The sequence below is a fragment of the Chiloscyllium plagiosum genome, chromosome 11 (genome assembly GCF_004010195.1).
Source record: "Chiloscyllium plagiosum isolate BGI_BamShark_2017 chromosome 11, ASM401019v2, whole genome shotgun sequence".
In the NCBI taxonomy this organism is placed as follows: domain Eukaryota; kingdom Metazoa; phylum Chordata; class Chondrichthyes; order Orectolobiformes; family Hemiscylliidae; genus Chiloscyllium; species Chiloscyllium plagiosum.
This window is the reverse complement of record NC_057720.1, coordinates 86,520,939-86,538,829: the sequence shown is the minus strand read 5'-3', so window position 1 is coordinate 86,538,829 and position 17,891 is coordinate 86,520,939. Positions and strand designations below refer to the sequence as shown.

The window sequence follows — 17,891 nt, the reverse complement described above, 5'->3', positions numbered from 1 at the left end:
GCTAGGAAATTGTTTCTGTTAGGCGAGGAGACTAGGACCTGTGGACACAGCCTTAGAATTAGAGGGGTTAAATTCAGAACAGAAATGCGGAGACATTTCTTCAGCCAGAGAGTTGTGGTCCTGTGGAATTCATTGCTGCAGAGTGCAGTGGAGGCTGTGACGCTAAATGTGTTCAAGGCAGAAATTGATAAATTCTTGATGTCACAAGGAATTAAGGGCTACAGGGAGAATGCGGGTAAGTGGAGTTGAAATGCCCATCAGCCATGATTGAATGGCGGAGTGGACTCAATGGGCCGAATGGCCTTACTTCCACTCCTATGTCTTATGGTCTTAAAAGGATTAGGGTTAACTGGATAAGGGGGAATGGTATATAAACAGAATGAAACAATTGTTCCAAGCCAAGTTGGCTTGTTAGATATGTGATTATGTACAGAAGGATAAATATACCAGCTATAGCAGAGATGTGGCCTAAGGTTAGTTGAAGCCGAGACTTGATATCCCTCATCTTTACATTTTCAGGAACGCTAGCGGGATCAGCTCACAGTAAGTGATTGTATCGCAGTGTTAGAACACACGGATGTCCTAGGGGATTTATATGGAGATGGAATCCACATGGATACAATTAAGGAAGAGAATGGGAAACAGTATAATTTTTTTTTGGCCTGAAATGAACAAAGGAAAAGGAGATGGGAGACAGGTTGTGATCTCTGGACAGCTCAGAACAACAGGGTAGTAACGTTTCCAAAGGAATCGAGCTTTTTGTTTCATCCAGGACCGCTTCTTGGTGGAGTATGTTTCTTGTAAACCAAAGGTCTGGTTTTGGTTAATGAGTAACTGATAACAACTGAGAAATAGTGACCATAGTTAAGTTAAATACAAGAACAGTAAAGGGAAATTAAGAATGAGAGATAAAGGGAACTACATTGGACCACAAAGTTCACTGAGATAAAAAGCACACAAAACAGTGACAGAAAGATTTGCAAACAACATTTGCCAGTGGGAGATTTTCCCAACATAAGGAGCAAGAGGAAATCAGTAATACAAGTAATAAGTAACACAACAACATACAAGAAGAATTGAATTGAATCGTTTATTGTCACTTGTATTATTAAAAAATACAGTGAAAAGCATGTACTATCGCCATGTATAGGAGCCATTCACATTAACTTAGAATAAAACTATTCTTGTAGTTAAGGATATGACGAAACTTGAAAGGGGTCAAAAAAGATTTACAAGGATGTTGCGAGTGTTGGAGGGTTTGAGCTATAGGGAAAGGCTGAACAGATAGGCTGGGTCTGTTTTCCCTGGAGCGTCGGAGGCTGAGGGGTGACCTTACAGAGGTTTATAAAATCATGAGGGGCATGGATAGGATAAATAGACAAGGTCTTTTCCCCAGAGTGGGGGAGTTCAGAACTAGAGGGCATAGGTTTAGGGTAAGAGGGGAAAGATATAAAAGGGACCTCAGGAGGAACTAGTTCACACAGAAGGTGGTACGTGTATGGAATGAACTGCTCGGGAAGTGGTGGAGGCTGGTAAAATTACAACATTTAAAAGGCATCTTGATGGCTATAGGAACAGGAAGGATTTGGAGGGATATAGGACGTGCTGACAAATGGGACTAGATTAATTTAGGACATCTGGTTGGAATGGATGAGTTGGACGGAAGGGTATGTTTCTGTGCAGTACGGCTCTACGACTCTAAACCTCAAAGAGGGTCCAACCTTTCCTTCCCCACTGGTACAGTCCCACTCTGGGATTTCCAGCCTACACCATGTGGCCGCCAAACAGCCCATTCCACGTGGAACTGAGAGTCCTGCTCCAGGCTTCACAGGCCAACTGACCAACTCTGCAGCCACACTGCCTCTGAAGACATTGGCTCCCACTCCTGAGCCAATACTGCTTCCAATTTCAGCTTGTGTGTGGAACAGAATGTTTAAACTTTGTCAATTATGCTGAAATAGGATATTGACAAATAGAGATTAGGACTGGGAAGGACATGAAGAGAAAGCTTATAACCCCACAGAACATGTGCAGTGGTGATCAATGCAATCTAATCTGGATTTTGAAAGAGAATAGAAGGTGCTGAACGCATTTAATGGAGAGTCCTGGGCCCAGTGTGTCTATATTACACATAACCATGTTTAGGAGCAATGAATATTATTTAGGAAGAGAATGCTGCATCACAGAGTTTTGGGAGTCCTCAAGCATAAATCACAAAATTTGACAGCTCGCATACAAGCTCACAGGTGATAGGAAAGGCAAATGGAATGTTAGCCTTCATTTCAAAGAGAATAGAGTATAAAAATAGGAAGACACTCGTTAGACTAGTGAGAATAGTTTTGGTGCCCTTATCTCAGGAAAGATGTTTGGGCATTGGAAACAATCCAGAGAATGTTCTGAAGAACCCAAAACATTGACTCTGCTTTCTCTCCACAGATGCTGCCAAACCTGCTGTGTTTCTCCAGCTTTTTCTGGTTTTGCTCCAGAAAACAATCACTGGGCTGATACCAGGCCTCTTTTCTCAGGAGAGGTTGAGTAGGTCAGCTTCAGACTCAGTGGAAGTCAGGAGAATGAGAGGAGACCTTACTGAAAGGCAGAAGAGCTTTTAGTGAACTAGACAGGGTAGATGTAAAAAGGTTACTTCCCGTTGTAGTAGAGCCAAGGGTTAAATAATCTCAGAGCAAGGCAGTCACCCAGTTAGGACAGAGATGAGGAGGAATTTCTTCTCTTCAGAAGACAATGAAGAGATAGAATTCCTTCGGCACATAGGATGCAGACCCTGGATCATTAGTTATGTTCAAGGCTGAGACAGACAGATTTTTAATCAATAAGGGAATCAAAAGTTATGAAGAAAAGTCAGGAAGGTGGAGCTGAGGATTATCAGATCATCTGTGATTTTATTGAACATCAAGAAGCAGGAGTATGCCATTTGGCCCGTCGAGCTTGCTCTGCCATTCATTAAGATCATGGCTGATCTATCCATCATCTCAGCTCCTCCTATCTGTAGTATCCCCATAACCCTTCCATGCAAAATCCCATCCAACTGTGTTTTGAATATATTTAATGAATGCATCTACTTCCTCAATGGGAAGAGAATTCCACAGATTCACTTCTCTCTGGGAAAAGCAGTTCCTCCTCATTTCTGTTCTAAGTCTACATCCCCTAACCTTGAGGCCATGTCCCCTAGTCCTAGTCTCACCCACCAGAGGAAACAATATGTCTGCCTCTATCTCATCTATCCCTTTCATAATTGTATAAGTTTCCATAAGATACCCTCTCATTCTTCTGAATTCTAGCGAGTACAGTCCCAGGCAGCTCAACCCTTCCTCACAGGGTAACCCCTTCATCTCCAGAATCAACCTGGTGAACTTCATCAGCACAGCCTCCAAAACTAATGTATCCTTCCTCAAATAAGGAGACCAGAACTGTGCACAATACTCCAGGTGTGGCCTCACCAACACTTTGTGCAATTGCACCAGAACCTCCCTGCTCTGAAATTCAATCCCTCTAGCAATGAAAGCCAATATTCCATTAGCCTTCCTGATTACCTGTTGCACCTACAAGTCAACTGAATGGCCAACTTCTGCTCTGTGATCAGCGTATGTACATTAGACAAAACAAGATACAGGGGGTAATGTGTGTACATATAGGGCACTGCTGTCTCACAGTGCCAGAGACCCGGGTTCAATTCCAGCCTTGGGCAACTTTCTGTGTGGAGTTTGCACATTTCTCCCCATTTCTGCATGGGTTTCCTCCGAGTGCTTGAGTTTCCTCCCACAGTCCAAAGATGTGCAGGTCAGGTGAATTGGCCATGCTAAATTGCCCTCAGTGTTCAGGGATGTGTAGGTTAGGTGCATTAGTCAGGGGTAAATATAGGATAATAGGGTGGGTGAATGGGTCTAGGTGCATTGCCCTTCTTGTTGGGCTGAAGGGCCTGTTTCCACACTGTAGGGATTCTATCAAATTACACATAACCAGGCACAGGGGCAGTGATATAGGGCTTCAAGGTCAGATGCTCTACGGACTGAGCTACCTGGGCGTTGGGAGCATTATTTAGTGAGAACTCACCCAGACAGTTAAAATGTTCCTCTATCTGACACCGCCTTGAACAGCCATCGCCGTCTAATAAATTACCATCATCACACTCTTCTCCGAGGTTGCTGGGAGAGAAAATAACATACATGAAATATATTGAAACTCCTCAGCTTACTCTGCATGTGAACACAATAGGAAGCTCACCTGTAAGGGTCTTCCAAACATGGAGCTCTATTGACATTGCTTATCGGTCACATTAACTCAAAAAAAATTACCAAGTGTATTATCAGCAGCATACATCGTGCTGCTATGTGTTTAGTGCAATGTGACTATCTCGGGCCAAACCGCTCCCTCCTGGTGCTGTAATTACTCCAAGGCTTCTCTCCAATACCATCATGCTGGCTGTGCAATGTTTCCTTGGTGCTTTCCTTCCACAGGTGATTTGTCACAGCTTCCTGGGATCACCGACTGTTGCACCCCATTTGACTGCATTTCACTAATTCGCTCAACTGAGGGCCACGTTCGGGAAGGAGAGGCTCCAGCCAAGTTCTCCCCTGTGGCAGCCCATTACTTACTAAGTCCTACTGGAAAAGGGACAGAACAGGCCCATGACCCCTCCCCGTCGACATGAAGCTTCCTGACAACCAGGGCCCCCCGTGAGGGAAAGCTGCTAATTCTGGCTGAACAGCGTCCCAGTATGCCAACTGTATCAGGAGAAAATTCAGACTGTCACTTTTGGTCAGAGGCATTGGGTCTAAGCTGAACTCAAGACCTGAACACATTGAGGTCTTAAACCTTCTGCTACTTTAGGTGTACAGGATCCTCTGGCATATCGAAAGAATGTTCTTCCACCTCACATTTATTTCCCTCACTCAACAAATCACCAGAAACACATTCTCCAGCTTTGGGTGCTTGTCACTGGCTGCTATATTTATCTGCCATAAATGCACAGAGTATGTTTCATTCGTTGAATGGATATCTCAATCCAAATCTTCCATCGAACACACAGAGACTAGATATAACCCTGAAGATAAGTAACTGTGACCCCTGCGGTGTCCCACATCACTGGCTACACAGGGAATGGCCCGGGAATTTTAATCTTCCATTGTTCGCCCTATCCAGCCTGTTACCTTGACAACTTCACACCTTGACCATTTTGTCACCCTGACACCGTGCCCTCTTACAACTGTCACACTCACTCAGCAAAACACAATAAAATGCGATGTAAATATGTTTAGGCTCTCAACAATAGGACTGTCGATGCAGTAACAAGGGAGCATGGTCTGGCTCATACCGAGGATCCTTCACTATCAGGAAGGTCTCTGAAAGCTGGCGAGCTCTGGAATCCTAGAGGGGCCAAGTTCAGAGACCAGGGCCAGCTCCATCATCTGATCGTGAGATCAATCAGCTCAGCACAGAGCAGAAGTCACACAGCAATAACCCACAGTATAGAAATCACATCCACAATGCATGGTGGAGTCCATTTCAACAGACACTCAAGGATCTATTAATTGTCACATGAACCAAATTCATGTACTGTCCATTTTTACTTTCCTCATATCAAAATTGCTTGAAGCATTCTCAGGGAGTTCCAGTGTTGTCCTAAATGTCTGGAATGGGAGTAAGCCAGAGTCAATTGACCTGTCATGAGGTGGATCCCTTGGCCTTAACACAACATTGAGTAGGGTCTTTAATCTGGGCAAGAAAGATCCTGAGACTCAGTGAAGTTTAATTCAATGACCAGAGATTAGAAGTGACCCTCATTTTTATTATTCATTCACAGGAAGAGGGCATCACTGTTAGAACAGCACATACTGCCCATTCCTAATTACCCAGAAGGCAATTAAAGGTCAACCACATTGCTGTGGGTCTGGAGTCATTTGTAGGCCAGACCAGGTAAGGATGGCAGCTTCCTTCCCTAAAGGGCATTAGTGAACGAGATGGGTTTTTCTGACAATTTACAGTGTCTTCATGGTCATCATTAGACTTTTAATTCCAGGTACTTACTGGATTCAAATTACACCATCTACTTTGGCGAGATTCAAAAACAGAACATTATCTGGGTCTCTGGATTAATAGTACCACTAGGCCGTTGCCTCCTCAACCTGTCAACTGCAGGTGACAAAAGATCTCCCCCTCCATCACTGCAAGGTTGGACCTCAACCTAATGTACTGGTCAAGCCCAGACTTCCCAAGTATTCGGTTGAAAAACACTTCCCACACTGACACTTGAAACAAAAATTCAGACACAAGGAGATTATCAGTGTGTGGTTTTTTTTAAGATTAAGTTGGGTTTATGTTTGCTTACTTTTCCACTCGTTCGTCCCCACAAAAATGGCTGCCGTGTACGTAGAGAAGAGGTGGGGTGAGATCACTCGACGCAGATCCAGCTGCTACCTTCACTTGGTAACTGTAAAGTCTGCCTGGGACAACCTCCCTGAAAGGACATCATTGATATACATTAGTAACCTTCTCCCCGTCCCCCCTCCAACCCCACCAACCCTCATTTCACGAGGAAGTAAAATGGATTATGTAACAGTGAAACCTGATGGAAAGCAAGGTCAGAAACACAAAATTCAACTAAAACTGTTTAGAATCTGATGAAAATGGATTTAGACTTCCTAACAGATTCTGAAGAGGTCTGGCGGAATCCTGGTGAGGGAGGCACAGGGCTAAACAGTGCCATTGCTACTCATTGTGGGAACAGCACAGTTCATGAGCAGCCAAGTGAGGAGGGCTTTTATACGCCATATGATCGAGGGAGGGGGACTATGTAACCAGCCACAAGAATGAAAGAGAAAGATTTGTTCAGCACGTTCTCCAGAATTAATTACCGTCAGGGAAAGAAAGCTTTGATGGGTGAGGCGGGAACAAAAATAAAGCTGAACTGGACCTTTTTCGGTGGCTTACGTTGTGAAAACGCTCCACACCCCAAGACGCTTGGCCCATCGTCAAGCCTGAAGCGCAAGCAGTGAACGCCAAGTGGCTCACATGTCAGCAGTTTAATGTACCAGCTCAGTTCATTAATGCTTGATACAAACCTTACGTCAACACGATTTCCCATCAGGTTTCTAATATTTATTTGACAGACTCCAGTAATTGGTCATCATGTATCTGTCCATTCACACGAGTTACCTACCTGGGATTCCCCAAGCTGTGAGATGCCTGTGTTGAAAAACGTGATTTCATAAAGACTGGAGCTTGTTAACACCCTTCAGTCTCTAACACCTCACAGCAGGAGCATACGTAGGAAGCACAATGCTTGCATACTCCCCCTCCACTTGCATGCGAAGACACAGTGACAAATGTAAGGAGAGTGAAAAGAATACATTTCCTTAAACCTGTGCTGATTCCTCCATCCCACCTTCTGAGTTGTTACTGAGAGACTCAGACATCCGTACAAATTGCAATGTAGGAGATGACCATGGTGTACCTGACGCCCATATTTAAGCACCAAAGGCCATGGTTAGGATCACATTTGGGTAAAAGGTTAACTGTTTCCTGTACGCTCCTAGGCATCGATCCTTGCTGCACGGCACAGCCTCAAGGGCCCCTTCCTCTGTCTATGCAGGCTGGCTCCCATCCTTTCTTCAATTCCTCCCTCATTTTGGTCAGTAACAAGGTTAATTTTTTAAAAAAATGTCTTCCCTCTGGAACTTTATCCCCAACCCAAATGTATTTATGTTTTAAAAGAAAACAATCTGACCAGGATTTCTCGAGTTAAAGAAACCATGGGTTTATTAAAACACTAAAAAAAAGGTGATAAAATGTGCTGCAGGTTGGAAAGAGAGTCAACTGCAAACAGTGAAAGTCAAAACAATCAGAATATACAAATCAATCTTTGGCTTGTCCATGATAAATAGACTGTGATATGCTGTGGTTTTTAAGGTGGGGGCGGTTGGGGTGATTCAGATAGCATTGATCTTTGTAGTTGAGTAGTTGACTGGAGATTCTTGGTTTGGCAGTTAGTTGAAAGTGGTTTGTCCAGTTTCCTCCAGCAGGGTCTTTATGCTTTGACTTGTTTTCAGCAATCAGAGAGAGCATTTTCTCTCCTTTTACCTGCACAGCTGGGGTGTCGAGTGGAACCTCACAACACACATTAGCACTTTGGGATTCATTGCAAAAATGCACTGCAACCCCAAGCTTGAACACTGGTATGTCAGCACAGGTCACTGGGTGCAGGTCAATCTGCAAAGCCTTATAAAACTATTGCAAAACATTAGGTAATCCTAGAAGTAAAATGTGAAACACCAATGCAGACAGATGTGGTTGGCATTTTGAAATGTGAACCAACACATAACACTGCTAATTCAAATTCAATCTGTGCAAGACATTTAACTGAGAGACCAGAGATGCAGTTAGTTCTTAATTCCCTTTCTTCCATATTCCTGTAAGGATAAAATCCCAAACATGTCCCTCACCCAGAATTGTCTCTGTTCCCATATCACATCTGCAGTCTGGGACATAATCCACAGGAGGTGGTTTTCTACTTAGATAGGTTACCCAGTCTTTTTCAGGAGATCACAGTTCAGTTTTTTTTTTAATGATGTTTTTCTCTTTGAACCAGCATTGTCTGAGGTTTTCTTTAGGTGAGACCATCTGTGGTTCTCGGTGTAGTCTACATGGTTGTCCCAGACAGCCACTGAATTTATATTCTCAGCCATCTCTCGGCTCATGTGTGTGCCCTTTCAAAAAGACACATTGCATTTAAAAGCTTAATATTTCCCAAAATAATTTGGGGATATGATCCACTGTAAGGTCAAAATATGTGTTTTCCTTACCTACAAGTCAGCAAAAGGCAATATAAGCCAAGATCTCAAGGAAAGGTGTGGGAGTTTAAAGCACATCCACACAGAGTAGACCAAAGCCGAAAATGACAAGAGCATGATGCTGGATTCAGAAGCATCATAACATTTTCCAACTCGTCAATCAACTGCAGGACTATTTTATCTCCAATTTTATACACAGTGCCGCTGTGAGGGAATTAAGTTTTAGCAAAAAGCTACTGCAGGAATGGAAGGAGAATGCCCTGAGGGAAATAGCAAAGACCAAATGTGCCAGAGAACAGGGACCAGACAGTGGCCTGATCTAGAGGAGAATGCCTCAGAACGTCTCTTTGAAAAAGGCCAGGATGGCTACATTCTTGATGAGTTGTTGGTTCCATTGTCCAGTCTTGGGAACTTGTCTCTCAACAAATCGTCATCAGATAGTTCAAAAATGCACTTCAATCCCACACATTAGCTGGGGATAAAGACAATTTGTTATGGAGGGATGCTTCGGCAACCAAAAGTGACATCCCTAACTAGGAGTATGATCCCTACAATGATGCCATTAGCGATGTTGACTCAGGATGAGTACAATGAACACTCCGCACCAGATTCTGACGACAATGGGCCAGATATTCCGATAGCCAGATGTTGCAGGGCAAACTGGAGTTATGTGTCAGGACCATACTGAAACCCTGATGCAGAGTCGAGAGTGTATTGCTGAGAAAGCACAGCAGGTCAGCAGGTCAGGCAGAGAGTGGAGGATTGGAGGTAAGGGCAGAGGGCAGCTCTCTGCGATGCTGGGTCACTCAAACAGGCAGCCATGTATTTGTATAAAGGAGCACCCTTTCCCCCAAGACCTCCAGTGACAGTGCATTGGGGCAGAATACACAAACTGGAGCTGGGGAAGTGGAGGGAGGTGGGAGCGAAGTGTAAATTCTGGATCCCTACCCCTGTCTCACTCACAGTCACACTCTCCTGATACTGGCCATAGACCAAATTTGATGTTACTAATCAAAAGGGTGGGACTGAAACAGAGTCTGGGAACATTGAGACCCATGACTCAGTTCAAACGTCAGCTCATCAGCTCTGAGCTACAGGTCCTGGAGCAGCCAACACTTGCTGCAGAAATGGTCACCATGGATCGCACCAGTGTCCACCAGCTCCCACACACTACAGCCGCAACACATCACCTACCCAGCTATCTCCATTCTATTCAATTCCTTAATTTGAATATTAAGTATTTTAAAGGTTTTTTTATTGTACTTTTCAGCAGTAGAAACATGCCCTGATCAAAAGACAAGGAGCAAATCACCTATCTATTTTCCTGTGATGTTATATGTTTGCTCTGACAGGGAGAGCAAGTTGAAGACATTCCCTGCTGCTGATTTTTGTCACACGCTGTTGTTGTCCTTCTTATTGAGGTTCACTCTTCTCTTTATGAGCATGCTGACCCGCTACCTTGCATCGTTTGATAAGCTGTTGACTTAGTTCTCTTTCCTCCTCTTTACCCAGCTGCTTTCCCCACTCTCACATGCCCTTTACAAAGCTGCCATCCCCACTCGTGTTGTTTCAAAAGCACAGGATCCTCCTCTACCCTGCTCACTTTGTTTCTCGGCGATTCTCACTGCTGCACATTTGTCTCGGTCTGCTTTATAACAACACTGACTCACTGCGGACTCCTTCCAGTCCGTTACACAGTAACACTGATCTGCTGCAGGCAGCTCCCAGTCTGCTTAACAATGATTCTAGATTAGTGGTGCTGGAAGAGCACAGCAGTTCAGGGAACATCCAAGGAGCTTCACAGAGATACTGATTGCTGCAGATTCCTCACAATCAGTTTCACAGAGATACTGATTGCTGCAGATCCCTCACAATCAGTTTCACAGAGATACTGACTTGCTGCAGATCCCTCACAATCAGTTTCACAGTGATACTGACTTGCTGCAGATCCCTCACAGTTTCACAGAGATACTGACTTGCTGCAGATCCCTCACAGTTTCAGAGATACTGATTGCTGCAGATCCCTCACAATCAGTTTCACAGTGATACTGACTTGTTGCAGATCCCTCACAGTTTCACAGTGATACTGACTTGCTGCAGATCCCTCACTGTCAGTTTCACAGAGATACTGACTTGCTGCAGATCCCGCACAGTCAGTTTCAGTGTTGCTGACTTGCTGCAGATCCCTCACAGTCAGTTTCACAGAGATACTGACTTGCTGCAGATCCCTCACAGTCAGTTTCACAGAGTCACTGACTTGCTGTAGATCCCTCACAGTCAGTTTCACAGTGTTGCTGACTTGCTGCAGATCCCCCACAGTCAATTTTCACAATGATACTGACTTGCTGTAGATCACCCACAGTCAGTTTCACAATGATACTGACTTGCTGCTGATCCCTCACAATCAGTTTCACAGTGATACTGACTTGCTGCAGATCCCTCACAGTTTCACAGTGATACTGACTTGCTGCAGATCCCTCACAGTCAGTTTCACAGAGATACTGACTTGTTGCACATTCCTCCCAATCTGCTTTACAGTGCTACTGACCTGTTGCTCACATCTCATGGTTTCTTGGGCTTCATCTCCACTTTCAAGCCTGCTCCCACCTACTCCAAGAATTTCCAGGGAGGCCAAAGAACCTGACGATGCCAACCCTTAAGCACATTCAATGATGGAGCATCCACAACCCATCGGGATAGGGAAACGTAAAGAGTTGCAATCCTTGGAGTGAAATGGAACTTGGTGCCAGTCTGATCGAGGACAGAAGATTTCATCTCCGAAAGGTGACTCGGGGTCTTTACCACATCCTGCCTCATTGAAATCTCTGTTTTACATCCCTTGTTGAAGGATGTTAACCCCACTGTCAAGCTCCTCTTGGTATTGTAGCACAACACCAAAGTCAGCCTGCATTACACATCACATCACAGCATCAGAGTTGAGCCTGCAGCTGGAGACCACAATGTGTAAATACTGTCAACCGAGCCAAACCTGTTGGATGGCCAACCACACCAAGAATGATCATGCCTGCTTAGTTTTCTATGGGTTACCGCCATGTCCTAACTGGCACTGAATGTCACTCACTTCCCATGAATTAATTTTTTCAAAATGTCCAATATACAGGGGTCCATCCGTATCCACGGTGACACGTTCCAAGACCGACTGCGGATGCCCAAAACAGTGGATAGTAGTGAACCCAATGTAAGTCATTTTTCATTTATATATATATATATATCTATGATAAAGTTTAATTGGTAAATTACGCACAATAAGACATTACCAACATTAAATAATAATAAAATACATTGTACATTATTATTATACTTGTGCTCTCTGTCTCCTTTTCTCTCTCTCTCTCGAATGAATGGGATTCTGATTTTTAGCTTAACCCTCAAGGAACGTTGAAGCAATGAAAAATATCCTGTACACATACATCTACACACACAGTTTAGAAGTGGAAGAACATCGAGAAGTGTTGACAAAGGAGGAACTAGAAGAACTCAAGTCATCAACTGAGGAAGATGCGGAAGAAGAAATTGAAACAGAACCCTCAATGTGGAGATTGGAAAAAAACTGGCCAAGTGTTTCAGATTGCACAGACTTTAAAGCAAAAAATTGTGGATTACAATTCACAGCACTAAAGTTACCCATAAATACATTTTTACATTTATTTCTTAAAAACCAAATCTTAGCCCATGGGTACTCACCAGCTTCCCAATTCTTCATTGTTGCTTCAATGACATGATGAAGTGATACAATGCCTATGATGATAAGGTGAAATGAGGTGATGTGGAAGCATTGTGACATTGTGTTAGGCTATTGACCTTCTGACAAAAAGTCATCAGAAGGAGGATCATCTGCTTCAGCCCCATCAGCTTCTTACCTTGAACGGCTAGAGAAGCAGGAGATGACGTTGATGGTTGGACAACGTCAGGAGCAGAAGATGTTGATGGTTGGTGATCACCAGTCGTGGACATGCTTTGTTTTTCAACCATTTGGAAACACATCATTGAAAGTAAGTTGCTGTTTCTTTCTTTTCAGCTCATCTAACATTAGCTGAAGAGGTTCAAATGCATCAGTGGTTGTACGGGTAATTTTAATGCTGCGCTCCATCATAGAATCATAATCCATGATTTTTTTGCTTTAACGTCTGTGCAATCCAAAACATTTGGCCAAATTTTTCCAATGTCCACATTGAGGGTTCTGTTTCAGTTTCTTCTTCCACATCTTCCTCAGTCGATGACTTGAGAAGTTCTTCAAATTCCTCCTTTGTCAACACTTCGATGTTCTTCAATATGTTCTTCCACTTCTTCGTCAATCATATCGACGAATCCCTCTCCACCAACATGTCTTTGCTAAGTGAATGATTTTCTTCAGCTCTCCACCGATAACCAGGAAGCTTTTAAAAACACTCACCACTTCACTCCATAAGCTCTTCCAACAGGCGTTTACGGTTTCTGGTTTTAATGCATCCATTGCCGCTTTGATAAATGTTAATGCATCGGCAATACTGAATGATTTCCAGTGTTCTATAATTTCTGGGTGAGGCTCCACATCAATTTCTGCTTGAATCTGCTCAAATATGAGGCCGGAGTATATGATCTTGACACACCTGATGATCCACTGGTCCAGAGGCTGAAGCAGTGAGGCTGCATTTGGTGGCAAAAACACAACCTTAAACGTTTTCATTCTCTATGGCAATAGATGTCGGATGGCCAGGCGCATTGTCTATTATTAATAAAACTCTAAATGGCAACCTTTCCTGTTCCAATTTTTTTTTAACTTCAGGGATGAAGCATTGGTGAAACCATTTGGTATAAAGCACAGCTGTCACTCACGCTTTCTGACTGCCATATAGTACCAGAGTTAATCTGTCCTCCCAGACTTGGAACCCTGGTGCCTGCTTTGCACTTTTGAATGTACCTTCTATGGGCTTTTTTTTCCAAAACAAGCCAGTTTCATCGCAATTGAAGACTTGCTTTGGACAGTAGCCTTCCTCCTCGATCAACTTCTTCAATTTTTCCAGAAACGTGGCACCAGCCTCTTCGTTGGCAGATGCAGCCTCTCCAGTAATTCTTATATTTTTCAAATTATTCCTGTTCCTGAATCTACGCAATCATCCCTTACTAGCTGTAAATGGCTTGGTATCCTTTTCTTCAGTGGATTCTTTCTTAAAGTCTTCGTACAGGCTTAAGGCCTTTTGCCGTAACACCTTACTGTCAATAGGCACATGTTTCCTATTCATATCTTCAACCCACAAATTTAATGCTTTTTCCATCTTAACTAACACCTATCACGCATTGCAGACATAACTTTCGCAGTTTGAGGTGCTGCTGCAAAACTAGACCAAATTTTTATTTTGTTCTTCACCAGCTCACGAATGGAAGATTCATTCTTACTGTACAACTTGGCTACCTCAGCACTTTTCTTTTCTTGTCATATCAAGTCGAGAATTTGCACTTTTTCATTGATGGGAAGCACTTTACAGCTTCTCTTTAGACTTTGAAGAACTGCCAGCATCACTAGTTTTGCGCTTGGGGCCATTATTAAGCAAAATAACATGGCAACGAAAGTAGACAGCAAGAACGCTAGAGGCTAACTAGATGCAACTAAAGTGGGCCAGCTTGGGTACAGAGGACAAAGAAAGATGATTCATGTACTGAGCGTGACAGGGCAGGAAGCTTTCACCATGTTACTCAGAATGGCATGCAATTTGAAACTTATGAATCATTTATTTCTGGAACTTTTCATTTAATATTTTCGGGCCATGGTAAACTACGGATAACTGAAACCATAGAAACCGAATCCGCAGATACAGGGGTTCTACTGTATTTCATTCTAACAGCCTGCAGCCCATTCCCCATCTTGCTGGCACTCTTTGCTTTGAGCTCGGACAACGGACCTTGGTTAGATATTTGGCGATGTGGGACATCGCACTGCGCACAATCCAGCTCTCGTTCGAGATGGCAGCCACAGCAGCACTATTGCCCGCAGGACTGCGCCACCAGATTGCCTTCGGAAATAAAAACCACGTCATGTCTTCTTTCCCTTTCACTGTTGTGCGATTACTGAGGCCAACTTCTGGAACCACAGCTTGTTGGTATCTCACCTCCCGAAAATTGACAGAGCGGGGCAGCTCAGAAATAGGGTTTCATGGAAATTAATCAAAAATGAGAATGATCATTCCTCTAACCAAATTCTCAGTATTCAGACCATTCCTGGCACTTTCAAGCCAAGGGGACACTTTCGGAGTTGCCTTCCCTTCAAGGGCTGTTATGCAGGAGACGGGCAGCAACTAATATGGATAAGACCACTTGCTTTAATGTTGTAGGTTGTGGTACATATAGGTTGTTACGAAATCAGGATTAACTCTCCTACTGTTCTGCAAAATTGGGATTTTGCTCTTGCACTCTAGAGGACAGGGAGGCTCTTAATTTATTTTCACAATCTGCAGCTGAGGTACATGAGCCAGAATCATGTGCTCAGGAACCAAACTGTTCAGGACAGTTGGAGAGTAAATGGGTTTTATATCAAAATGTGGAGGTGCCAATTTTGGACTGGGGTAGACAAGGTCAGAAGTCACACAGCACCAGGTTGTAGTCCTTCACCTGATAAAGGAACAACACTCCGAAAGCTTGTGATTTCAACTAAACCTGTTGGACTATAATCTGGTATCATGTGACTTCTGATTATATTTTATACCAGATCAGGGAGCAGGAGAGTAAATGAGTTCTATACAGGGTCGGAGAGCTGGGGAGTTAATGAGTTTTATACTGGGACTGGGCCCATTGTTGTTTCTCATTTATATCAATGATTTGGATGAGAATATACAAGGCATGATTAGATGACACTAAAATAGGCAGTATCATGGACAGTGAGGAAGATTATCAGAAATTGCAGCAAGACCTTGATCAACTAGGGAAGGGGGCCAAGAAATGACAAAGGAGTTTAATATAGATACATGTGAGGTCTTGCATTTTGGAAAGTCACATCAAGGTAGGAGTTTCATGGTGAATGATCGGGCTTTAAGAAGTGTATTAGAACAGTAGAGTCACAGGTAGACAGGGCAGTTAAGAAGGCTTTTGACACACTGGCCTTCATCAGTCAGGGCATTGAGTAAAGAAGTTGGGAAGTTATGTTACAATTATACAGAACATTGGTGAAGCTGCATTTGAAGTATTGTGTTCAGTTTTGGTCACCTTGCTGCAGGGAAGATGTTATTAAACTGGAAAGAGCGCAAAAGAAATTTACCAGGATGTTTCCTGGACTCAACGGTCTGAGTTATAGGGAGAGGTTAGACAAGCAAGGACGCTTTTCTTTAGGAGACTGAGGGGGATCTTATAGAAGTGTATAAGATCATGAGAGGCATGGACAGGGTGAATACACTCTTTTTCCCAGGAGTGGGGAATCGAGAACTAGTGGGCATCAGTTTAAGGTTAGAGGGGAAAGAATGAAAGGGAACCTGAGGGGCAACTTTTCTTTTTACACAGAGGATGGTATGTAAATGGAATGAGCTGCCAGTGGAAGTTGTTGAGTTGGGTACCTTAACAACATTTAAGGGATCCAAGATGGCGGCGACCCAGCAAGTCTGAGTCTACAGTGCTCCTCCCAAGACTTGGGCAAAGTCATCCATCCCCACCACACTCACCAAATCATTTAAAATAGCTGTTTAATTTAATTAGTTGCTTAGTATTGAATTGAAACAGTTTAATATTCAGTAAAAATGACTAAAGGGAAGGGAGCCCGCAGCTCTCAGCATGTAGGAACCCCTCCCCCACCCTCTCCAGCTGCAGCAGAGGCGTCCGCAGCCGCCTTGGGGAACTTACCTACAGTGGCGACCCTCATGGAAATCATCTCCAAATTGGATGCGAAGATCAACGCTTTTATTGAAGAATCCCGAAGTCGATGGGACTCACTCTCGGCCGCGCTGCAAAAGCATGACCGAGACATTAAGGAAATTGAGCGCCGAGTCGGAGGGGCGGAGCTAAAGGCCACGACCTCCGAAACTACAGCGCAATCGGCCATGGATCAGGTCCGGACTCTTGATTAGCGAGTTCCGACCTTAGAGAATCACATCGATGACCTCGAGAATCGAGGTCGTCAAAAAAATATTCGTTTGCTAGGCCTTCCCGAACGGGAAGAGGAAGGCCAGCTTACAGCGTTCCTTGAACAGTGGCTTCCACAGCTGTTAAATCTGGAGGCTGGATCAGGCCAGGTAAGGGTAGAATGGGCCCACTGGGTCGCAATACGCGGGCCCGGCTCGAACCAGCGTCCCCGCCCAGTCCTGTTCCGGCTGCAGAGCTATAAGGAGAGGCAGATACTCCTAGAAGCCTCTAGAAATCTTGGAAAAGATCCCCAAGCCATGATCTATAAAGGATCCAAGATGATGTTATTCCAGGACTTTTCCCCAGCTCTGGTCTGAAAGAGGAAGGCATTCGATGAGGCGAAGAAGTGTTTAAGGGACTTAAATATTCAGTACTCCTTACACTACCCAGAGACGCTACGCTTTAACCATGAAGGATCTGTGTATAACTTCGGATCGCCGGAAAAGGCTAAGGAATTTTTGGACTCTCTTAGATAAATTGAAAGAGATAATTGATGTTGGTTTGCCTTCCCCCCACTCCGGTTTATATCCCCCCCCCCCCTTTTCTTTTTTTACCTTACTGTTTAATATTATTTTGGGGGGTGGGGAGAGGGATTTATTTATTTGTTCTCTACTTAACGATTTTCTCCCCCGCTTGGTTTTTTTTAATTATTCTGCATATATATAGGCCAGGGGGTCTAGTTAATGTTGGTGGGGGGAGGTGGTTACCTTATTCTATTTTACCGCTGTCTCTAGGAGTGGGGTTGTTTTCCCTTGTTATTTTGTATTATTATATTTAATTATTACTTGTTGAGGTTGTAATTTTATAGTTATATATGTTTATACATGGTATTAACATTACCAAATATATCCAGGTGTTGGTGTGGGTGGGGGGCTCACTGTTAATTCTAGCTCTGTAGTATATTTGAATTTTCTTCATCCTATTGAGGAGCGCCTGGGTCAAGGATGGGCACTGGTTGGGAGATGGATATGATGGACCTTTGGA

General features: G+C 43.7%; 1 protein-coding gene across 2 annotated transcripts in view; it reads right to left on the bottom strand.

Annotated features, from left to right (window-relative positions):
- Positions 1–17,891, bottom strand: part of LOC122554652 (pappalysin-2-like) — a 404,730-nt gene that overhangs the window by 208,778 nt on the left and 178,061 nt on the right. For both annotated transcript variants that reach the window (XR_006313051.1, XM_043700014.1), the window contains exons 8-9: positions 6,344–6,472; positions 4,069–4,160 (exon numbers count right to left, since the gene is read on the bottom strand). Coding sequence is in view for 1 of the 2 variants with exons in the window: in XM_043700014.1 (XP_043555949.1) it covers positions 4,069–4,160; positions 6,344–6,472 (221 nt within the window). In the remaining variant the exon portion in view is untranslated. The remainder of the gene's footprint in view (positions 1–4,068; positions 4,161–6,343; positions 6,473–17,891) is intronic.